Raw genomic sequence first — 25309 nt, 5'->3', positions numbered from 1 at the left:
ATGCTCATACTCTGTCCTGTGCTGTTCTGCATGGGTATATTACACATGCAAATGCATAACTAGCAATTTTCATGTTGACTTTGAAAGATAATGTAATCTAGGAACATTAAAATGAAAATATAGTCTTTTTTTTCTTAGTCTATTGACAGCTTATGCATTGAACTTTGAGAAATTGGTGTAAAGGCCATGATTGGACAGTGTGATCTAATGAAAACAGTGCTGGACAACTCATTATCAGTGTCATTTTCCTCTGTGTTGTATAAACATCTGTTTGACTGTGAACATGTCACTTAGCATTAGATGTCTTAGTTTCCTTTCTGTAAAATGATAGTAATTATTATTCTATTTATTTATTGATATTCTCAAATGAAAACATCTATAGTAATTTATTTGTAAGCAGCTTCTATTACTACAGTGTTGGCAAATAGGTTTATGTCCTTAATGTAGCTGTAGCATATGAGGATATTTTCCATACAGGATGAAGCATTTGCATCAGTAGATGCCATGCAGTCAATAGCCAACATGTTCTTCCATTGTACCATGGAGCTAATACTGCCTATATCCTGCCAGTGCTAGAAACAAGAGTGCTGTGTTGAAAGGATAGGCAGAGCAAGGGAAGAGCAGATGTAGGATTCACCTGTTTTCATTATTTTGTGTTACTACATGTAAGCATGTGTCAAATTTTGTTCTAAACGAATTAAGGAAATTGTCTTAGTTTAGAAACTGTTCTCTACAGGTAACAACTAAGGGACAACATTCAGTCTATTGAAAATATTTTATGAGAGTGCTTTATCTTTCAAAGACTTCCATAAAAAGAATTGTTAATACATGTTGGATGAGGCAAGCTTAGAAGAATCAAAATCAATAATAAGTTTTGATATTTTTTTTAATCAAACAGGTTGCAACTGTTTAAATAATTTAAATTTAAATTAATTATGTTTAATATTGGATTTTTGTTTTAGACCTGGAATGGATAGACAAGTTAGTACCATTCAGTATAATAGATATTTAGCCTAGTAGAAGTTTAGCATGTATCCCTAGGCATACTTTTGTTCTCCTTTAAAAGACATAAATATAATGTGATAAACCAATCTTCCATGATGAATAGTCACTGAAACGTCTCTTGTAATAACAGTTAATAAAAGCTTAGTAATGTGGCCTGCAGACTCATCTATTATATGTTAAGAACTAATTCACTTAACTTGTTTTACTGGCTTTCTGGAATTCATTGTGAACTACTCACTGTTAAGATGGTAACTGGATGTTTTTTCAGTGTGTTTGTTCACGGACAATAAAACTGGGAGAAACAAAGACCTGCCGTATTTGCCTTCTTGGATGCTGTTTTGCAAATGCTCATTTACTCATCCACTCACCCAGAAAAAAAAACAGGTAGATGCATGGTGCAGTTTTCAATATTTTCTGGTCTTCAAAGATTTAATCAGAGCTAGGATTCCTTTAACAAGTCACCAGAGACACCGCATGGTGATTGATTGGTACAGAGTATAAATAAGATATCATTTTAGTGAGCCGTGTTGCCAAAGCAGTCACTAAAGCAAAGCTCCTTATCTTTTGAAAAGATGAAAGTTTCATTTGAAGGTGTGTTGCCTTTATAGTCAGCAGCTGGAATCAGGCTGCAGAAATGCTGATGAGAGAAGGGACAATGCATTCATCTCACTGTTCAAAATAGCATATTACCTTTTCAGTATGATATGACAGCTCATGGTGGTTTTCACCAAGGTGGGGCTATGGCTGTCTCTATTCAGAGCATTTGTAAATTTAGGGAATCTTACCATTTTGCTCTTACTGTCATCAGTGGAATTTGTATGCGCTGTGATGCTGGGAGATGGGTGCAGGTCTGTTACACTGAGTTATTTAAAGGCTTTGCGTATTCAAATTATTCTAAGTTTTTCATCACTGTAGTTTGTAAGAGACTACCAAGATTTGATAGAAAATCAGAACCATTCCACTGAGGATAGTTAAAGTTCCAATACCTTGATTTTAATATTTTTAAGCACTATGTTGCAAATGCCGATGTGCAAGCCAGCTTTCATGACCTTCTCTTTCCTAGAGAGAGCAAATTGCTAGTTTTTACAGGCCAGCACTGAAAGGAGAAATCAGAAAACCCAGTTGAAGGAAAGAAACCATCATATGTGCAGGACATAGGACATATTCTCTGCAACTGTTATTGGTTTTCACAGTGATGATATGTAACCCTAGAGTTTACCACCTAGCTGTTTCCGGCTGTTAGCTGTGCTTGATCTAGCTAATGGCTGTAAATCTCATCCTAACCATGTCTTCTTGGCAGGTGTAAAATGCTAGCAAACCAAAATTCTGAGAACCTCCTTTATTTGTCTCTAGAGCACTGTGAGGAATTTCTGTTCAGAAGCCCAAATTTTACAGTATTGTTCACACAAGACCTAGTGACTGATTGCATTGCATTACCTCTTTGTTTGTCTCACCTCTCTGAGCATCACCCCAGAAGTAACTTCATGCCATGGCACTTCTCTCTCTTTTCTCACTCATTCCAGTGAACAAAAATCTGATTAAATGCATTCATGGTAATTCTGAAACAAAAGAATATTCTGAATCTAAAAACTGTGAGCACAGACGAACTACTGCTTTGCCAGTGTAAGGGATATGTGGGTTTTTTGGGAGAAATAATGTCCTATTTAGCTAACTGATACAGCTGGAAGTAGAGAACTTTGATTTCTGTGCCTGAAAGTTTCTCAGTTTTTCCAAATGTGTCAGCTAGCCTCATCAAATATATTACCTCTCACTACCATAGTCTGCCTTATATTCTTAAACCATTACAGCTACAAGAATAGCACATTGCGAACACAGACTGGAATGCCCTGTGTATTAGTTGCTGGTATCTTAAAAGCTACTTTAAAAAGAGGTTATTGAGTTATCTTGGGAAATAATTCCTGTTACCTCCACCATCCCTGGAAATATTTAAGAGATACGTAGACGTGGCACTTAGGAACATGGTTTAGTGATAAACTCATGGCAGTGCTGGGTTGAAGATTGGACTGGATGACCTGAAGGGTCTTTTCCAACCCAAACAATTCCATGATTCTGTGAAATATGCATAGGTAATGTTTAGTAGTTCGGTTGCACAAAAACACCTTTGTATGTTATGTTCCAAGAAAAGAATCATGTGGGGCAAAAAAAATAACCAATCTAACAGAAGGAAATTATTTAACTGGTAGGTTTAAAAAGAGTTAGAAATTGCTGCAGCATACACTGGGAAAAAGGAGAGGCTGTCCTCCATCATATGATGTGATACACATCCTTTACCACATGAGTGGAGTCTGAAAAGGAGAATAGGACCTAGCAGTTCACTGTTGGCAAATCCACCTCTGGGGTCTAAAGATGTTATTAAGGAAAATGCACTTATTGTTGATTTTCTCTTTGGTCATCAAAGCACATAATGAAAGCCACCATCTCTTGTTCTAATCCTCTTAAAATATTAGGGTCTGGATAGGCTGCTTCTGACTGGTTCATCATGGGGTCCTGTGGGTGATACAAGCAGACAAGTACTGCCTGCTAGTAACAGAAGTTAATATGCTAGAAGAGCAGACTTCAGGTTTGTCTCATCAGCCAGAGCACTGGTTAATGCTGGGTTTGTAGAATGCCCTAAATATGTGTGTGTCTGAAGATGAATCATTCCCATCTTCCACCAGGGCTGGCTGTTTTAGTCTAAAATGTGATTTGGCATGTTTTCAAAAACCCATTAAGACATGTGTTGAAAATATCATAATCAAAATGATCTTGTTAAAATATTGGGTTTATCTTAATATTCAGTAGTATATAATTCACTACCTGGATGAGTTTTTCTTTTGCCAAATAAATCCATGTTTTTTTCCTTTGCCAGAACAAATCCTTTGAGCCTTTATCAAAGTGAAAGGGCAATAACCTGCTACACAGTACGAAAGAATTAGGTGATAAAGTGTTACAATAAAAAATGAATTTAATAAGTACACATTTCTCAAATTATGCTTTGATTTTTGAAGTGAATGCAGAAACCTTACTCAACATTGATTTGATAATTGTTGTAAAGTATTAACACATTTCCTTTATTTTAAAATCTCTATGTGAAGTATGTTTTTAAATTATACATTTTAAAATTCACCAAAGATCAAACATCTAAATTAACTATGCTGAGTAAAAGCATATATTCTGTAATGTGAAACAGACTGTGAGTAATAAGAACTAGATGGAGTAGGAATAGGATGCCTACCCACCAAAGTACAGATAACTTATTTACCTTGTAAGCTCTCAACAGCTGGAAGAAATAAAGTTATCTAAATAGTACCCAAAGTAGCTGGAAACTATAAGCACTGCTACAAATGTGTAGATATGTTTAAATAGTGGGGAGTTTTAAATTACTGTATAATGCTTGCATAAAGTATGCAGGTCTCCTAATTTTGTTTTAAGAATCTACAGAAATTTTGATACAGTTGTGTAAGTTCTATCATCCACACAGAATTTTATTATGCAATTTGTTTACAGTCTTGGCCCTCAGTGAAAAGCAATTATAATGATACTGTAGGGCATGGGGAAGACAGTGGAAAACAGTGAATAGGCAAGTTAAGAATAAAAGGGTATTATATTAAATTTAGTCTAAAACATAGCTTGAATGAGCTCTGACAGAGCTGATATTGGCGGCAGTTTCCTGTACCAGGAACTACCATGGAAGCCCACCAGGAAGTATGTTACAGAGCAGGATCACATTACACCCTTGTTTTATGGTTCGTTTCACTTATTTAATGCAATATGAGTACCTGTAACAAAAGAGCACTCAAAAAGGGAATGTTTATTATTTGGAAATATGTCATTTCTGTAAGTCAAGTTGGGTTTTGGGGACACCTGATGTTCCTGTGTGAGGCAAGGCAGATCAGTATGACCATGCAACAGGCTGTATGGCAAAAGCAAAGCGTTTCCATATTCATGAAATTTTAAGGATGATGCAGATCCTTTGTATATGTTTGCTTTTGTCTGTCTACTTTAGTAAACCAAGTGTACTACAGTGCTACAACAACAAAAAGCATAGTAATTTTCCCTTACTACTCCAAGTACATTTTAATATAGTACAGTGGTTTATTAAAATAATGTCGACTAAAAGTGTTGTTTAGTGTTCTAGCTGATTTATAGAGCGTGATAAAACATTCCAAAATCTCTGGAAATGAGGAACATGCTACAGCCTGTATTGGTCTGACATATGAAAAAGGAATGTTTAATGTGCTAAGTAGATAATGATTCATCAATTCTGGCAGAGGAACTAATTTTTATTAATGCAGTACTTAAATATGTGTGGAATGAACAGCTGGAAGCCACAGTTGTGGCTTGCCATATTAAGTCTCTGTCTGTTTTCCCCTACAGTGATCTCAGTATGAACAACATTACTAAGCTGCCCTCAAACCCTGTGCACAATCTGCGCTTCCTGGAAGAGCTGTAAGTATCATTGTATCCTTGATGGGCCTAGTCAGCCCTAGACACATTCCTGTGTTTGTCTCTCCTGCTTACTGTGGGAACCAGATAAAACGGTGCAGGAAAGCTGTCAGCCTGACACTTTTGGCACATGCGGAAACACTTAGTTGAAAAAAAAAAACAATTGCTGTGATTCTGGAAATGAACTTATAAAAGAGTTACCATGAGGCTACAACTTCTCTAAGCAGAGACAGAGCCAAACAAATTAAAATTTTTAAACAAGGACTGTTTAAAAGAGCTGGATTGCTTTTTGGAAATAGTTAAGCAGCAGGATATTAAAAGTTTGAATGCTGGCTCATGTTTATTAAAATCCCAAGTAAAGCTGTAATCAAAACCAAAACCTGCTGCCTTGTTCTGCCAGTGTCAAGGACAATTGAGTCCACATTTCATAGTATGGAGGCTTCTTGCCCTAATCACTTTTAATTACTGTTTCCTTACTCTTAAACTTAGCATCCCTGAAGGCTGACTGTGGAGTACAGAATCCTGCAAAGAGCTTAGTTACGCTATCTACTACATTCACCGTGGGGAAAAAAAGAGCATTGGGAAAACTAGCTGATCAAGCACAACATCAAAAGAGGACTGTTGGCTTGAAGTGATTGTGACTAACCAAAAGTGAAAAGTATTGTGCATTCATGAGACCTGGATTTGGCAGTGACTCTAGTTATAATGGCCGGAGCTTAAAAGAAAATTTAGGTTTCTGAGGAGTGATGGAGACTCCATAAATGATGCACCATAGATCTTGTGAAATAAAGCTGGCACCTGTATTTGCCTGAGTACCTCTAAATATTGATTAAAAGCCTTTTGTGAAATGTGGCTTTTAAGTTTTTAGAACTGAAAACCTTTTTTTTTTAGCGCACTTAGCTGCTAACATGCCATAAAATCCATATAAGATGTGTGCAAAGTCATGGTGCTACCCTTCTTGCAAAGATGTTATCTGTTTTAAGCTATGAAATGTGTACAGTCCTCTGCAACTTAGGTAGGTATTGCACTGACAACTTTCAGTGTCCTAGCTTACTCTCAATTGAATTTTGCCACTTGGTCTTTCAAGTCAGCATCTACCAAAAAAAACCAAAAAACCCCAAAAAAAGTAACAACTGACCAAACCAAAAAGATTGAAACCATTTTATATATTAACTTCAGACAATACCCTATTTGCAAGCAGGTTTTCCTTTCCTGTCTTATTTCTACTACTCTCAGTACTTCTATTTGGAAAGCTTTATTTCATTTTATTCTGTCTCTCTTCCTTTACTTACTCCTTTTCTTTGGTTATCAATATCTGTCTTGCCATTAGTGCAACTTTCAAATAATGTAACAAACAGGAACACAACACAGAGGAATGTCACACACCAAGTGCTAAGAATACTAGTTGCATATGGAGTGAATCATGCCTCAAAGCCCCTGCTTGTGGAGTTCTTCATCATGTTCTTGTTTGCTTGTCCAATCTCCTGTCAGTTGTAATAACCCTACTAAAACCTGCCAACCCAATGCTTTCTGGCCATTAAAGGAAAGAAATTAAATGAAAGTTTGGGCTTTTCCTGGAAGGAAATTCTAATACATCCAGGTTACCTTCACTATTTAATTTTATGATTAGATCACAGAATCATGGAATCAGCAGGGTTGGAAAAGACTTTTGAGATCATCAAGTCCAACCTATGACCTAACACCACCTTATCAACTAAACCATGGCACTGAGTGCCACATGCATTATTTTTTTTAAACACCTCCAGAGATGGTGACTCCACCTCCCTGGGCAGGTAAATGGCCCAAATTGTAAGAGTTAAGTCACTGCCTGGGGAACTGTTGTGTGGTGTATATCAGCTTCCTAATCAAGACCTTCGAAAGTGTTCTTGCCTTCTCCTTGTGCTGGGCCTACCTTTTTCACTGGAAATATTAAACCTTTATTCTTACAAACCTCTGCTCCAAATTAAGTAATTCCAGTCTTTCACCTGCTGGTAATACCAGCAAGGTATTTATTTTTTTACTGTGTTTTGTTCTACATATATATAATTAACTCTTCGATTTGTTTCACACCAACCAATCACTTCTATTTCTCATTAGTTTAGTGCTGTTTCATTAATTCCTTCTAGTTTGTATTCACTTTTAAAATAAGCTTAAAAAACGGAAGCCTTGGAAGATGGAAGGCAACTGATGTGAGGCAACTTCTCATTGTGCTGAGAGATTGTTTGGTGTTCAGAGGCATGCAAGGCAATTCAGCCTAGTATTATATAGAAAAATGTATAGACAATAGAAAGGGAATTTTTAATTTTATTCAGTTTTGAAGTGGAGGAGAACCGGCATTGTAGTTCTCATGCTCCCCTATATTAATTTTTGAGCAGTGATTATACATATGAATTTTTTTTTCCCATCCATGTGATTTTTTTTTCCAGTTTACCTGAGAAATCTGTGCTTTGTTTGTGTGGCTCAGTTAAAAGGTACTCTTGAAAAAAAAACCTAGCCCACAATTCAGACATTGTTGAAGTAAGTTTTTATATGATCTTTACTAAAGCAATGTTTCATAAAATTAAAATCCATCTTAGAAATGTTCATCTGTTCTTTGAAGTACACAACAGCAGGAGCTTGAAATCCAGCTTTTGGGGTTTTTCTAGTGCTGAAAAAAGTCTCATTAATCCCTTTATTAGAGATCTGGTTCAAATACCTGATAAAAGCTCGTGACTGAACCCTGAATTTTAGCTTAGATGTTACATCCTTACTGCCTGGTTTGGCAATACTATTAAGTGATTATCCTGAAAGAACTGAGGTTTAGTTAAAGCAGTTAAACTAATTGTTTTGATTCCAAAACAGTGGCATATAAGACAGATCTGTTTAGCCAGTTCTGACCTTCCAGGCTAAGTCTGGTCCACTTTTACAGCCAAGGTTAGACACCTCTCCATGCAGCATTCTTGCAAACCTGATGATCATGACTGGTACTTATTCTTAACCAAAGACTATGATCACCAAAGTAAAACATATTGAAAGTGTTTTTTGGGTGCATGTTCCTCCGAAAATTTTGGAAAGCGTTGTACTTGAGACTTTCTAACTCTCAAAATAATGAATTCTGAACAAATCTTCTATTTGTGAAAATGATGGGCCTTTCAGATTTAATTTTCTCTTAAAGCATATATGACAGAACTCCCACCAAGAAAGAAGTATGTTTCAGTTGCTTGATTATCAGCAAGTTGCTCTGCATGAACTTGTACAACACTATTAAGTCAAATTCTTCATTATAAATTCAAAATAACTGCAGATATTTATCAGTCTGACCGAATCCAAGACTCACTCTCATGTGGATTATTTCTAGACATATGTCATTATACAGGATGTGTAGAATGCCTGTTCTAATAGAGTGGTGAATTAGAGTAATGAATGGAAAAAACATTTTTTAAAAAATCTAAAGGGTGGGACTCTTAACAGTTTTAGAGGCAACTACATCTGAGTGGAGACCTAATAGTTTGTGATTACTTGCACTTCAAAGCAGTGCCTGAAACTATTTTATTTTAGAAATTAATGTCTCAATGAAACACGAGGAAGAAAGCCAATAATGATTTAAACCTATTTGAACCAGACCTACCTACAAAATTTCTCCAACTAGATATAAATCCACATATAAATATATATGCATAAATATATGCACAGACACCCACACATGCACATATATAAAGCTTTAATTTTAATTTTAAACCCAGGAACATTCCACAGATAAGCAAACCTTCAAGTGATATTTAGTAAATTGCTATTTTTCAGCAACTTCAATTGGGTGTTTTAGTAAAAGAGCACCAAAAGGCTGTTGTATTACAATTATTTTCCTACAGAGCAGTACAGTCCCAAATAACCTCTTTTCTACAAAATCAAGTAATGAAGTCACCCCAAATAATTTGCAATCTACTTGCACTGCAAGAATGTTTTCTGGCACATATGGTTATTTTAAAATAATCTTGAAAACAAATAAATATATCTACAAAGTTTTTAGATTGATCTTGGCATTATTATAGTGATCTCTCAGGCAAAAGTGCCTTTAAAAGCACAATTTACTCTAATACAGAAGTACAAAACTGCAGATACAGTACATAAGAGATGTATTATGTGAATCTTACCATGATTTGTGTTGAAATCCCTTTACACTCCAAAAGTGGTCAAGAAGCCACTGTATATGTGAAAAAGTCCTAAATTATCAGGCATGATCTGTTATGAGCTGGTTGGTTTTTGTTTTTTCTTTTCACTTCTCCCTCTGTTTGCTCTTTCTTGCTGCAAAGAGGTTTTCAAAGGATTAATGAGAACTAGGTGTTCTTTTCCCCACTGACTCTGAGTCGTGGGACTGAGATCTCTGGTCATGTACATTTTTGAAGACTGAAAGCATTTGCTCTTGGAGTCCACTACAGTCTTTCGTTTTGTACTGGTGTAGGCATATTAGGACTAGCATTGAAAACAGATTCTGTACTTTAAACTATAACATAAGCTGGTAGAAAACATGAAAGTGCTGCAGCCGTAGTCCAAAACTTTTTTCAGAAAGTGGGAGAATCATGTAATTTACTTCAACAATCTTGGAACATTAACATTAAATACTAAAATATTTCCTAAAGGTTAATCTGCATACATTTAAAAACCCCTAAGGCAAGAGTAAAAATGCTGGCAATTGACATGCAGAGCTAAAATAAAAAGAGAGTATCATCTAGTGGTCTCAAACTACCCACACATTCCAATGTCACTTCAATACCAGTTTTACAGTTCTTGCACAGCAGGGTTTAGCAGAGCTGGTCCTCGTGGAAATTGGTTTGTGTCACCTCCATCAGCTAAAGTTTCAAGAACTGTTACTGCTAAATGACTTGTGATCCCCCAGATAATTTCAGAGCCATGCACAATCTAACACCTAAGCTGTGAATTCAGCTTCTTCACATAAATTGCAAATTTGTTTTCTTCACTTCATGTGTGCATCATGCAGATCAGACTGTGTCACTGTGTTCAGCACATGGTGTTTGTCAGTGAGAAATATCTGTCACCAGCCCAGAAAATGGCCCACGGCACACTGTAAATTCTGTTGCTGCAAGACAGATTTTGTTCATACCTGGGGACTGTGGTTTCCCAACTTTGCTTTAATATAGAGCTGCACCCAAAGTCCTGACAGAGGGAAGTGCACCAGTTGTCTTGAAATAAGTTGGTAAAAACAGTAAGGAGATGTTTACCTTGTTAATCCGTTGGAAAGAATGACAAGTTTTCTCCCCTAGTTTTGCATGCACAGTTTAGGTTTACTAAAAAAGAGCAAACCCAAGCACAGAGGATTCCTACTGTATGAGCTAACAGCTTGTAACCTTTACATCCACAAAGCAAGGGCCCTGCTGTTCTGGAGCTCTCACTGCCTTTGATGCCATCCCTTTGATGCCACCAAAGCAAGTAGCAGCAAAGAACTTGCCCACATGGATGTGTCAGCCTGACATCCTCTAAACTGCCCTTTTGGCCATCTTATCAAGAATAACAAGATGATGAACAGGGAAAAAAAAAAGAGGGAGAGAGAAAAACAACAGAGCAAATGCCTTACTAAATCAGAGCTGCTTGCACTGCTTATTGTATAGCTTGTGCTGACAGATAATTATTCTGGAAATGTTAATGCAAATTGCACAGAGCAACCTTGACACTGAAACTGCTCTGCATCTGTGGGGTAAAGGGGAAGAAGGGGAGATGGTGGGATAGGGAAAAGATAAAAGAAAACCGAAAACATTCAGATATGCTTGCAAGCAGAAGCAATAAATGTTCTAGGTTGAAATCCAAGAAACCTTGTCAGTGCTGCTGCATTACTCTTATTGAGTGTCTGTTGAATTTTGGTTTTGGCTTGTAGGTTATAAATGCTTTCTGGTACTGTAATTTATTATCCAGCAATATTCATTAGGAACTAGTTTAGAACATCAAAAAGAGTCATTGGAAGTGCTTATTGTGTTTTGTGATCAATACAGATAGTGACATTACACTTAATTAAACTAGGGTGAAGTGTGCTATATTATATATCTGTAGATCCTGAGGCAGGATTTTAATTTAAGTCTTACACATGCTGTGTGTGCTGCAGTAGCAAGTATGCAGAAATAATTTCCTTCTTTTTCTCAGTGGAAGTTCAGCCTGTTTGTAGACTGCTTAATTTCAGTGCAGTGAGAACTTTTGGTACCTACATGGGTCAATTTTTTTCACTTGCTTAGGATGATGGGTAAGGAATTCAGACCACATCACATTTATGTCTAATAGGTTCTCGAGCACAGTAGAACCAAATTCTTCCCTCTAAGTTGTTTATTTGAATTTTCAAAGAGACGGAATTCCTCCAGTAATTAATTGCCGTGGCCTCACTGAACCACTCAGGAGACAGCAGCAATCTCAAAACCTGGATCTACACAATTTGTGTTCTTTGCCTATCACACTGAAATGACTAAACAGCTAACACATTTTGCATTATTTTCAGTTTGATCATACTGCAGAGTGCTGCAGTACATTTCAGCCAGTTCCTGCTATTAATGATTATTATTTCCTGCCTTTTCTGATGATACTGACACTACTGGGATGAAACCAAAACCAGCATCAGAAGTGTAAATGACACTTGGGAGACCCAGCCTAGGAAATATTATGTATATGATCCATCATTTATTGCTCCATCTTGCTGTCACATTTAAATACTGAGAAAGAAATTTTAACAATTTTAAGATCATTCTGAGGCTTGTGATTTGATGACAACATTCTTCAACCATAGAGGTACTGCCTCTTAATGATTGTATCCGTGAGGTCCACAGCTGGGAGTCAGTGTGGGATGTCCTGGCCATGCTGGAGTCCCTCCTGACAGTTGTCCTTGCTGCGATTGGAAGGCAGGTACTTGGATACCTGCTCAGCAGAAGGAGCTGCTGCTGTCAGTGCTGGCTAGGGACAGCTTCACAAAGGAACAGATCAGTTGTCTTTAGCGGTGATTGGATCACAACCATGCCGGATGCAGAAAGAGTCTGTGCCTTTTTTAAGTGGAGAAAGAAACCGTATGTTTTGAACCATATTCTTAACTGACAAAAATCTATGATCTGTTTCATCAAAGCCAGTTCAAGATCAAATACACACTGATTTCATTCCAACTGCTTTAGGTCTGTTGGAGTTATTCCAGTTTACACCCTGTGAGAATTTGGCACATGCATTTTAAAAGGCAATTAGGCCCTAAAGCAAGAGCAGACTGTGTTGTATTTGAATTTCCAACTAAATTCTAAGTAGCAATAAACGTAACATGCAGCACAATTATGACGTGCACACTCTTTTCCCCTTATTTAAAGAAAGGAGAATATCTTTACATTTTCTTCTTTGATCTCTCTGACCATCAGATTTTTTAACAGATCATTTGACTCACATTTCTTTTTATATTACTGTAATTTTATAGTTTTAGTTAACATGACAGATAGAAATATAAAAAGATAATTAAAATACACATTAACATTTAAATTCCTAGGCTAGCAAAGTAACTCTTAAACAACAATTTGAAATATGTGCTGATATCATCTGTGAATTATTAACACTGCAATTAATCATCTATTAATTAATACATTTCTATTGCATTGGCCTGAGAATAATCATTAATACATATAAAATCAAACTCTTAACTCAATGTTTTACTTGACTTTGGTTAAGTGCTATATGAATATCCATATTGCCATAGCTTTTTTGATGTAAGCAGCAGGAATGTTTCGTGTTATCTATTTATCGATGTATATGTAAGCTGAAGAAAATTAGAAATAAAAATATATAAATTACATATTGGCTATATATTTATATAAGTGGAGTAAATATATACGTAGTCGTGTGCTTGTGTACCTTTAACAAAGTTTGACAGGAAGCAAAATTGAGGCAAGATTCAAGATTGGTAAATTCTTCCTTGAATAAAGGCAATTTTTTATACTGGAACAAGTTGTTCTAGAAAAAGATGTCAAAATTTATGGTTTTTTGTTATACTTCCATGTTGTTCCTCCCCAAGTAGCCATTTCCTCCATTAGAAATTGGGTTGTAGGTTTAGGATAGAAGTGTTATTGATAGAAGTGTTATTGATAGAAGTGTTATTGGTGCAGCTCCTCAGAGAGAAGTAAATTACTGGCAAATATGATACTGTGGCAGGATACAAATGAGAGCCCCACTTCTACTTGTGTCAGCACAAATTTTTCCCCTGACTTCAATGAGACTGATATTTCATCATGGATCTTTATCAGGTATTCAGAACAATTATGGCAGTTGGAGGAGGCAGAGCAGGCTTTTAAGAAAGAAGTTTCAAATTACAAAAGAGAGTTTCTTATCTGTACACAAGGTATAAAAGACACAGTCCATGATTACATTAATTTTAATGGAATTTTCTACATACTATTGTTTTAGCACCAAATTCACGAAGGTACCACATACAGCAGAACAGTCCCATCTTTTGGGGTTTTTCCCTGTCTCAGGCCTTCTGAATTTTCAATTTATATTCATAAAAAGAAGATTCTTCTATGTAATTTCTTTTCAATTTTTTGTCTGGAGAAGTTGTTAGCTGGAGCATATAATGGAGTAAGTGAGACGAGTGGAACATCTGTTTTCCAAAAATCATATAAAGCTGACTGGATTGTGACTCTGTTGATATTAACTTAGTCATAGATATAGATACAGAAATAGATATATGGATGTAGACCTATCCATGATAACATTGTTTTAGCATGTGCAGTCTTTGCTCTTATTCCTTAAATAAAATCAGCAAACCAATTAGTGAACAGAAGTAAAATGCAGAGTCAGAGACATACAGAAAGGATTTCAGTTCACAGAATTATTCTTGTAGAAATCCCTCTGTAGCTTCGCACAGTTGAAGATTTCAGATTGAACTCACCATTCCATTCTGTATAAGATATTGCACTACATGGGAACTGATTAAATATAATCATGCACTACTAACTGATTAAATATAATGCAACACAAGTGATGCAATGACATATAACCTAATCTGTATTAAAGGGCATGCACTGGCATTAGCCTAGAAACATTAAGTCAGTCTGGTATTCATATCATAGTTTACTGGCAAATACTATGAGTCAAATATATTTATCAGAAATTTGAGTGTGATTAATTTCTACTTAATTGTATCTGTTCTGAAATACAACAGTTTCACTTTGTAATAGTGAATCTTGACTCCTTTTCCATTGTTTATTCCCGTTATATGTTGAGTCACTCTGAGATCCAGTGTCATCTATTCTCCTATGTTTCAACACCTTGCAATATTTGATAAGTAACTTGTCCCAGAAAACTCCATTGTGCTAATCCTCTTAGAAGACATGAATATTGATCAATGTAAATATATGCTTTTTCCCAAGGAGACAGTTGCCTCCCTTTCATGTCTTTTCTTTAGTTTTGATACTACTAGATTTGGAAATACACTCCACAGATGCTTGATCAGCATTTGCTGGACTAGATCTTACTTAAGCAGAGAAGGAAAGCAGCCACTACCAATATTGTACTGTCAATGTCTTCTGTAGACTGAGAAGTAGATGGGTTAGATTTCCCACAGGTTCTTCCTACAGAAATGTGTTGTCTATTAAATTCCACAGTTTTTTATGTGTAGAGAAGATTTTGTAGTGTTTCAAGTTCACCTTCATCCCAGCAGTTACAGAGGCGATGCTTGGTACCAGGTAAAGTTTGTCCTGGTGCAGAAAACTTCCACACAAAAAGCTGTTTAGAGCTGGCAAAGAAAAATTACTGTACTAGAAATGTAAAATTGACTGTTCTCAGTCACAACTCATATTTATTTGCTTCCTTCTGATGAATGAAGTTTTTTCTTTTCAGACAATCAAAGGAAAATGAGAACAAAGTTTCTGATAATTTTTGGGGCTTTAGTTCTCTTGTCTTGGAATATTCTTTTGACTGGATGACCACCATTTCTCAGAACTATGACACTGCAGGAGAGGTCAGAATATGTCAAAGGGGTCAACAGATGGGGAGCACTCAAAGGAGAGCCAGACACACTTTTTCTTAGATCTGACCATAGGCCATGAACATGACCTCCAGTGCTACAACTATTCCAGCAGTGAGCACTGATTGCCAGTGGCAGCTCCGTGGCATTGAAGATATTTTATAAATTACTGTCATTTAAAAGTATGGAGGTCACCTGCTTTTCTGTGTACCTGTTAGGGTACAGGTATCACAGCTCACTTATTTTACATCTTTTAGAAAGAAACTTGCAGTAGTATAAAAACTATGCATAAGACAAAAGTATTCTGACTCCAAGCGTAGCAAGTAACAGGTACTGAAGGAGATATGTGGTGGCTCTTCTCTGTAAACTTTTCCAGCCTCCATTAATTTGCAAGATTATTCAAAGCAGTGCAAGTAAAATCTAAATCTGAAACAACATAATGCAAAAAATAGGATCCTTTTGGAATACTTTTTCATTAAAGAGATGTGATATATTTAAGCCTGAATGTACTTAATGAGGTATCTCTAATATGAGAGATTTTTAAACTAATGTCAGATGTGCTTAAAATAAAAGAACTTTTTAAAATGGATATTCAAAATTGTTCAAACAAAAAGAGTAAATCATTTGGTTATGTAAGTTCTAAAAACAACTGATTTCATTCCTGCTCTCAGAAATTATTAACTAAATACTCAGCTATAGAAACACGTACTGTGTCCATTTTCATTCGTTCAGGGAAAATTATGCTTACCCATTCAGACTAAAATTACTATCTGAAGTACATCCAAAATTCAGTAAAATACTGAGCAGTTTCCCTGAAGTAATTTAGGTAATAGAAAACAAAATAGCTGAAGTGGAGAAGAGTATAGACACTTGATACACTCTGTAGTGTCAACAATGGGATAAATTTTCCCTTATTCCAAGGCTGAGAATAGAAACACAGTAATAGCAAGAAATTGCTAAAAGGAAGACATTAAAAATTATCAGGAACAAATAAATCCAATTTCCTGAGCTTTGAGGCATGCCATAAAGGACTGATATGCTAACTTTTATCCAAGAATACTAAAAGAATTAGACAACCATCCAAATGAATAATTTTTTATTATTTTTACCAAATACTGCAGTAATGGGGAATTCTAATGGGCTGGGAAGATGCTACGATTGTGCCAGAAGTGGTTTCATAGTGTGTCTTGGGGATAGATAGGTGCTTTTGCTGAGCTTGTTCCAGAGACAATCATGAAAAGTGCATCATGGAAAAGGGTTTAGCATGGTAAATGAGTCCAGACAACATTGTTACATCAAAAATAATTGTTGCCAGATGTCTGCTTTTCCTGATGCTGTCAGGTTGTTTGGTGAGACAACTACAAGGACATACATATCCATACATGGCATTTGTGATATACTTGATGTAACCCTGTGCTGAAGTACGTAGGGCTGTACATGAAGAGCATCATCTGCTGCTGCATCAGCAGAGGAATATCATATAAGATAGCACTAATTACTGTCTGCAAAATTAGTGAGAGCTCTTTTCAAATTGAAAAATATTCAAAGCAGAACTTCAAGAACGACCTGAGGTTGAAAAACACTCATAAGGAGTAAATACGGAAGCTGTGCCTACCAAAGAGTTTAACATGTTTTTTCTACATCTATCTAAATTGTTTGTACAAGACATTTTGAATAATTAAGTAGTGATCTAAAAGGAAAAAAAGCAAAAAAATTTTTAAAGGGTTGGAGTCTGAAAAAAAACCCCAAGTATCAAAAATTACATTTTGGTTTAACAGTTTGGGTAACTACCACTCAGAACAGCTCAGGAACACAGCTGTACATTTTCAAAAAATGCCAAACATTAAGGCTTGCTGTGGAGAGCCACTAAGAAGCTCCAAAGCTGGGAAAAGTGAGTATTTAGCCATTGAAAAAAAATTTCACAGTGCTGCACAGTGTCATTGCCACAGTCCTGCATTTACAGTCAGGTGATGCATGCTTGGTAATTGGCACAGCCCTCCTCCAGGAGCTCTTAAATAGGTCTGATTTTCTCATCTAGTCCACTTTGTGAAGAGTATTAAGTCCAAACAGGGGGTATTAACATGTAGTGCGTTGGGCAGTTTGCCTTGCCTCAATTGTGAGTGAAGAAGGAGTGGTGTCCTGAAAGAGCATGCTCTTGAGTCTTTAGACAGGTGGGTTTAGTTCTCTGCTCTTTACCAAGTTTTCCATGACACTCATAGCAGTAACTGAAGTGAAAATCTCAATACCTTCACCTTCTTTTTTTCCAATAATGTTTTGGAAACCCATAACTTTCTGGCCCATGCCGAGCTCAAGTCCAGAATTGTGTCCAATCATGTTGTTAAAATGGCAGAGCAAACTGGTGCTGTAGGGATGAAGTACTCTTTAGGTTTTCTTTTAAACAATCATATCACAAGAACTGAAATCAGAATTAGACATGTCTCAGCCTCTTCTGGTTAGTGATCCACAAAAGGCATTTACTTCCAGGAGCACAATCTGTTGTTCCTAACCTAATGCATGCCTACTTGATCCAAGAACAACCCAAAAGTCATTGCCATTTGTGTTCAGAATGAAAGCTAAAGCTTGCAGAGGGCCCTCACACATCTGAAAAAGGCCCTCACATCTGAGCCTGTAAGTGCCTCATCTTGGAGCAAGAGCAAACCAGGTTTGGTTTACACATCTGCCTGCATGAATTCAGCTGCATATGCCCACTTCTCAGATGTCTGGAGATCAGACTCCACTACAGTCTGCAGTGAGAGACAAGCCCAGCAGCTCTGCCTGATGCTGATTGTCATTGCAGAGCACAATCACCTTCATGTAACAGAGAGAGCTAGCTCAACATTGCAGGTTACGTAGTTCAGCAGGGATGTCTGTACAGGAAAGAACCTCTTCCACTGACTGAAAATTCCTGAAAAATCTCTGGAGCTAAGATCTAGATCTTTTACTTTTCTTTTATTTTTCTTTCTTTTTTTTCTTTCTTTTTTTTTTTTAACATGTAGCCAAATATATCTTTTTATTTTCTGTATGAAAGCAGTGGCTAAAAACAAGGTGTGCACAGGACCCTGTGGTTAGCTCCAGGAAAACTCAACCCCAAAAGATGACAGCATTTAAGGGCCAGTCAGTGCTGGATCTTTGGGACCCCAGTCAAAAGTACCTGGCCTTCTCCATGAACAGTATTGGCAAATCTGATGCCTATTTCAGCACTGTAGGTTCCTCTCTTGCAGCTTGGTACCTAAGAAAATTGCTGGAACTAATCTTGTGTTCTTTCCTGAGGGGCCAGGGGCTGAATCAAATGTCAGCTCTAGTATCACATCAGCTGGGCTCTGCAATCCTGGTGTGCAATAACTTGGCTGAGGGAGCATACAATTCCACTTGGCTTAACTTGTTCTGCAAAGGGGTTACATCCTATCAGTTTGTGGGTTTTGTCAGCCAGGAGTGTACACTGGGGCCCTACTGACTCAAAGTAACTTTACTAGGAAGTTGTCCCTCACCAGTGAAATTTCCAGGTAGGGTACAGGTATCACAGCAAATTCAGGCAGAGTTGTGATGTCAGAAGGCTGAATGCAAGATCATAGAGTGGGTTGGGTTGGGTTGGAAGGGGCTTTAAAGACCATCTAATTTCAACCCCTTGCCATGGGCAGGGACACCTTCCACTATACCATGTTGCTCAAAGCCCCATCCAACCTCGCTCTGAGTAATTTCCAGGATCCTCTTGAGTTGCACTGATGGGGAACTGATGGGGAACATGGAAATGCCATTATTTCATTTCAAATAGATTCTTTCTTTCTTAGACACAAATCTTACAGCAGAAGGATGCAGTCAGTAATATGCTTTACAGAGTTATTTGGTGTAACCTAGGTCTGTTTACCCAGGTCTGTAAAATACCTTCAGGCAATCTGAGAGCAAGATGCAGTAGAAGTAGGGGAGGAAAAGCCCTACAAATTTTAACAAATATACTTTTTTCCAACCTATTACACATGTGCTCACAGAGAAACCTGTTATTACACCAGTACAGTAGTTTTACATGTAGTTATTTCAGAATGAACTCTAATCATTGCTATGTGGATATATTTTTATATTTGTGCAAATGAGTTAAATGTTCACAGAAATCATACGTGCACAGTTCCAAAAGTTCATGCCCATAAATCCTATGATGCTAATGGTTGTCACTATGTCTGTATTTTAGTTGCTGCGGTTGTTCTAAACCCTGAAAAGAATATGAATAATTCAATTATAAACCATAAGCCAAATTTGCAATGAAATCAAATTTTTTTGCTGCAGTCCAGCTCTCAGTGAATCAACAGTGCAGTTACAGACTTCTCTTTTTTTGTTGTTGTCTTTTTGGGGGGTTGTTTTATTTTTGTTTTGTTGTTTGGGGGGGTGGGTTGTTGGGGTTTTTTAAAGTGTTTTAATGAAAAAAATAGGCTCTTAAACTACTGCCTCTGGCATCAGTTGCTCAAACATAGCTGTGTTGCACTTTTTAGCACCCAAATTAATTCCACATGAAGAGAGAAGCTATTCACTCTTTTCCTTTTTCAAACTTTGCAGACGTCTTGCAGGAAATGGCTTGACATACATTCCTAAGGGAGCATTTGCTGGCCTTTTCAGTCTTAAAGTGCTGTAAGTAAACTGTGTGTTGTTTGATATATTTCTGATTTCCTAAATGCTCTAGGGAACTAATTAACCAGTGAAGTTTTGATCAAGTAAATTACATATTTTGATCAGCTCATTTTGAACAATTCAATTGAAGATACATATGAACATCATTAAATCTTTGTTTTTTCACATAGAAAGTATCCTAAACAAAAGTTGGAAAACATTAATAGCCTTCTAAAAACAACTTGCTCATCAAGTTGTAGATGTCTCTGTACAATATCAAAGGTAAAAATTGATTCAGTTAATAGTTTCTTTGATTATCTCAAAAGTCCTGATTTGAGCTGAATTTTTCATCATCACACAAAACTGGGGGTTTCCTTTTCTTGAGAGATGTGGGGGGGAAAATGTTATTGTATACAACACAATGTAATTTAAAACAGTTTACATTTCATATATTTTTCTTTGCATTGTAATGACTATTATATAAATTATTAAAAATATTACAAAATTGTATCATTTGGAGTAATAAGACAGTACATATAGTTACTAAAACTACTAGCAGGCTACATCTCACAGTGTTTACACTAGAGGGAATCTTTGCCCATGTAAAGTTCACAGAAACTGTATTATTAGCAAGAGCACCAGCCTCTTAAGCAGTGTCAAGCCTGGCCTGGTGCTACTGTACAAATCTCTACTGAAAAAACACTTAGCAGGAAAAGAAGTATGAAGAGATTCCTGCTCCACCTACTTCTAAGTTGGCAAGCTCTACCTCTTATTGGCCCAAGCAGACTTAGGCCTGCCAGAAATTATTTCATTTACAATGTCCCATTCAATATGCCTCCTTTTGAAGGCAGCATGTACTACTTTGGACTTATCCACATAGAATATTTATATACATAGGAGTTGGTCCAAACAAGAGTGTTAGGTAGTATGAATGAAACCATATTCAAAAGGAGGAATATTCTTTAGGAGTGGAAAGCAATTTTTCAATCTTTGCAAGGTAAATGATGTGATATTTGAGAAAAAAGATTTGTCAAGTCATTGCTAGAAACCTTTGGTTTGGGAAAATTTATTTAACTGAAAAAAAATTAGCAGTTTATTTATAGAGATAAAATTTTATTCAAACTAAATCATAAATGTTTCACACAGTTAAGAGTTGATTTGCCATTGTTGCATTTTCCTGAGTAAGGATTTCAAGATTCAGTCCTCCACAGCTTTATCAGAATAGAATCACTTCAGAAGGGGAACAATCTCAGTGCATGAGAATGAAAATATCAGAATCACTGGAGGCAATTAGGAAGTTACAAGCCCTACTGAAAGCAAATCAGATTTATTCTTTTAGCTTCCTTAGCTGCTTTGAAAATGCTGCTCAGAGCTGATATCTAGCTGTTAACAAAGCTAAAATGCTACAGGTATTTGTTTGCCTTGAAGAGAGCAGGCCTTTGACAGGGGCAGGGGAATGAGCTGTTTGTGTAACTTTCTTTGTAATCTTGAAGTAAGACCAGTACAATGAAGGTAAGCTTGTAAGGCAATTTGCAGTAGAAAGAAATGATCTTTACTGTGTTGATTCTGGTTTTTGTGCTACTCACAATGTAGGATGCTGCAGAATAACCAGCTACGGCAGGTTCCTACCGAAGCGCTCCAGAACCTGCGCAGCCTGCAGTCTCTGTGAGTATCCCTGGTTAATCAATTTCCAGCCTTGCATGAGCAGTAATATACAATTACCTAATAATTATCTGTTAATATTGCTTTGTAATGTGCTGAATCAACTTTTTCTTTTAATTCTCTTCGAGCTGCTATTCAAGAGAATTGTACTGTCAATTAAACATCAAAAGTAACTGATTTCAATCCAGTAATTTCATTACACTTGGCAGCTTCTTTGCAGCATTATAGACTGGTTCAACATCTGAGAAGACACTCATTGGCTTGCAATGCTTTCTGTCAAAAACATGGTTTCTTGTTAGTATTCTTTACCAGGGAAGAGAAGGAATCCCAAATTACTCCCTTCTTTTTTTTCATTTGGTGTATTTTTTTTTCTTTTTAAGCACTATGGAAAACACTAATAACTCACGAAACAAAGTGTACTAGAGGATACTTAATTATTTTCTGTGCTTCAGGCAGGCCTCTGTATTTATAGCTCTTGACTGTCCATGCTGACTCAGTCCACGAGCTTCAGTTGTAACAGAACTGCTGCCAGAACTGCTAGACCAGGAGTGAAGATTGGCTGCTTCGTGGTATGAATGAAATTATTTTGGTGTGCTTCTGCCTTATAAGAATGGTTGTATCAAGTTGTGCTAAAAGCTGACCTAGCCCAGCATCCAGCCTGCAATAATAGGTGCCAAAGGAAAACAAGAAGGTCCAGCAAAAAATATAATACTGCTTTGGTAAACTGTTCCAGCAGCCAGAGATTTGCACTCAGAGACTCACTGAGTCTGTTGTGGCTTTGATAGATAAAGGGTTTTCTTCTATGGGTTTGTACAATTGTAGTTTGAGCCAGTGAAACACTCATGATTTTTTGTGACAGCATGTCTGCTGATCAGCTAGCATGGTGAGGTACCTTCTGATATGTACTTGGAACTTTTCACCACATTTGATGTTCTCTGCAGCATCAGGAGAAGGTGGAAGCAGCAGTTTGGTATTCATGTACACCAGCTTTATATACCTCTCTTGTATCTCTATTAGTCAATTTTTCAGATGTAATCTGTTAGGATTGTCTGTCATGTGGAAGCTTTTCCATTCCTCTGTCATCCTTGTCATGTTGCTGAACTCTTTTTCAGTTCTCATGTATTTAGATGAGTGAAAGAGGGATAAGCCCTGTACAGAATGTTTAAAGAGCTTGGCACCATGGGTTTATAGAGAGCAAAAATTGATGGGTTTTCACTTGCTTTCCTACTAATTTAAAACTTCGTTTTGTGTGATTTTTTAACCTTTACTGAATGCTAAGCTGTTATTTTCATTCTTATCGCAACTGCAGGACTTCTTTCTAGCATGCTCAAGAACTTGTCCCATAAAGTTGGAATTGCCTTTTCCCTCAGCACCTGTCTTGACACCTGTCTATACTGGACTTCATCTGCCATGTTCCTGTCCAGGCACTTGGGCAGCAAGAGTTTCTTCTGCTGCACTTGCACTTCATTTTTTGATACCACTAAGATGTTTTTGCTGTCTAAACAGAGGATGCAGTAAATTGAGTCAGTTTCTGAACTACCCACAAAATTGTGTTGTCACCTGATACAAAAATAAATCACAAAATTTTCTAAAGAAGCTACTGATTTTGAATCTGCAGCATGAAATATCTAGATGATTGAAAACAGAAAAGCATTTCTTTGCTCAGAGGAAAATGTCTAAGGACTCTTCTCTATGCTTTAGCTGACCATCTTATATTGTCACGGAATTACTTTCAAATAAAACTATTTTCCTAAAATGTTACAAGATCCAAATAGAGAATTCAATCCGGAAGTTCAAATAGCTTTCACAAGAAATGTTGCTACAAGGTGCACTGATCACCAACATCACAAGTAAAAGTCTGACATTGGCAGGGATAGAATGAGCATCTATACCAGTCTGGTTAGAGTTAAGATGTGCTGGTTGAGAAATGTGCTATGTTGAACAAACTTTATTTTTTTTGTGTAGGTAAAGAAGTTCCACCAGAAGGTTAATATATCTTATATATATATTGTTCAGCCAAAATCTGAAGATCAGAATTAATGAAATTAGTTTATTTACAAAAAAATCATGTCATCTCTGTATAACTTAGCACTACACAGACACACATTATACTGTAATAGCTCCCATGTTCTTATGCCTGTCTTGAACTACATTTGCCTTCTTAATAAACAAAGCATTTGTTAAGGTTTCTAAAGGTGGAAGAGCCCCAAGAATTAATTATCTTATAATTGTTATTTGGTCAGTGCTTTTTTTCTTTATTGACCAGACACAGACAGAAATATCTCAGCCATATACTTTTGAGGTTACAGTTCTTTCCTTTGATCTTTGAAAAAGTCATGAGAAAATGCTGGTCTAGTGACTATATTAGGCTTTGTTTCTGCTAAACAAACAAAAAAATCTTGCTGAGATCACATCACTCTATACACATTCTGGACCAAAACATGATAAGCCAAGCCAACAAGAGTTCCTTTGTTACTCTGAAAGAGATTGTTGAATTTTCAGTACAGTTGCTAAACAAAATGACAGTCTCACTCAGGCTTTGTTGCAGATATTTTTTTCCTTGGGTGAAGAAGTTGAAGAAGTAAACTGGAATTTGTGCAGTCTATTTAAAGGACTGAATTAAAACAGAGGGAGAAAAGGAATGGTCAGTAGAAACCTTTAGACAGCTGCCTAGCAGACACAAGATGGAATGATAGCGGTTTGTACAGAAAAACTACTATCACCTGAAAAACGATCACTAGCAAAAGAGACCTCTTTGAGGAAAAGAAAACTATTATTCTTTTGTTTGCTTAAAAGGGGTTGTGTTTGCCAGATAAAGGTGTGCACAGATTCAATTTCTTGTTTCATATAGTCTAGCAATTTTCTGTTCACAAGGTTGTTTTGCATTGGTTTCTGATTTACAATAGGAATTATTTCTTGAAGCCTTTGAAATAGCAGGAGTCTTTTCAAGAATGTAATTAAGAGGTTAAAAGCCTTCTCAAGAGCAGTTTCTATAAGATAACGACTTCTTCTATTTATTATGTTTAGTTCTGCAGGTGGCATGATTTCTCAAAGCCTCACTAACCCTTTGCTTTAGTTAACATACATGTGGGGGGGGAAAAAAGCTGGTGTTGGGACTCAAATATCTTCCTTTTGTGGTTTTTCCTCAAGAAAGGCAGTCATGCAAAGGGGCAAACCATAGCAACTGCCTTGATACCTTAATAAATGTGAAGAGGATTATGTTAAAATCCTTTTTGTAGAAGTATCCATGTTTTGTTGTGCATGTGTGCACAATATGTACATATGCACACACAAATATTCCACATTCTCTCATAATGCAAATTTGTCACAAATTTTTGCATCGAGGGTATTTCTGGATGATATCCTCTCCCTATTATCCAGTTAGAGCTAAAAAATGACAGTATAGGTGTCAGTATTGATAGAACCATTAATTGATGTTAAATGGCCTGTGGTACAAAGAATAAGAGCTGATGTGTTGCAGGAACAAGCAACAATTTCTCCCACTTTATTGTCCAAGTTGCATTGCCAGTATGTAGAATGATACGACAAGTTTGAGTGACAAATATTCATAAATTTCTTAAGGCTTGACTTACCTCTAGAACAGATCAATCTTATTCAGACAGCAGATATGACTCA

General features: G+C 36.6%; 1 protein-coding gene across 1 annotated transcript in view; it reads left to right on the top strand.

Annotated features, from left to right (window-relative positions):
* Nucleotides 1-25309, top strand: part of LGR5 (leucine rich repeat containing G protein-coupled receptor 5) — an 88935-nt gene that overhangs the window by 31748 nt on the left and 31878 nt on the right. Inside the window, exons 2-4 of the mRNA XM_066549962.1 lie at nt 5383-5454; nt 19961-20032; nt 21605-21676. Of these exons, the coding sequence (XP_066406059.1) occupies nt 5383-5454; nt 19961-20032; nt 21605-21676 (216 nt within the window). The remainder of the gene's footprint in view (nt 1-5382; nt 5455-19960; nt 20033-21604; nt 21677-25309) is intronic.

The sequence above is a fragment of the Molothrus aeneus genome, chromosome 5 (assembly GCF_037042795.1).
Source record: "Molothrus aeneus isolate 106 chromosome 5, BPBGC_Maene_1.0, whole genome shotgun sequence".
NCBI lineage: Eukaryota > Metazoa > Chordata > Aves > Passeriformes > Icteridae > Molothrus > Molothrus aeneus.
The sequence above is the reverse complement of the archived record's forward strand: the minus strand, read 5'-3'. Positions and strand labels throughout refer to the sequence as shown.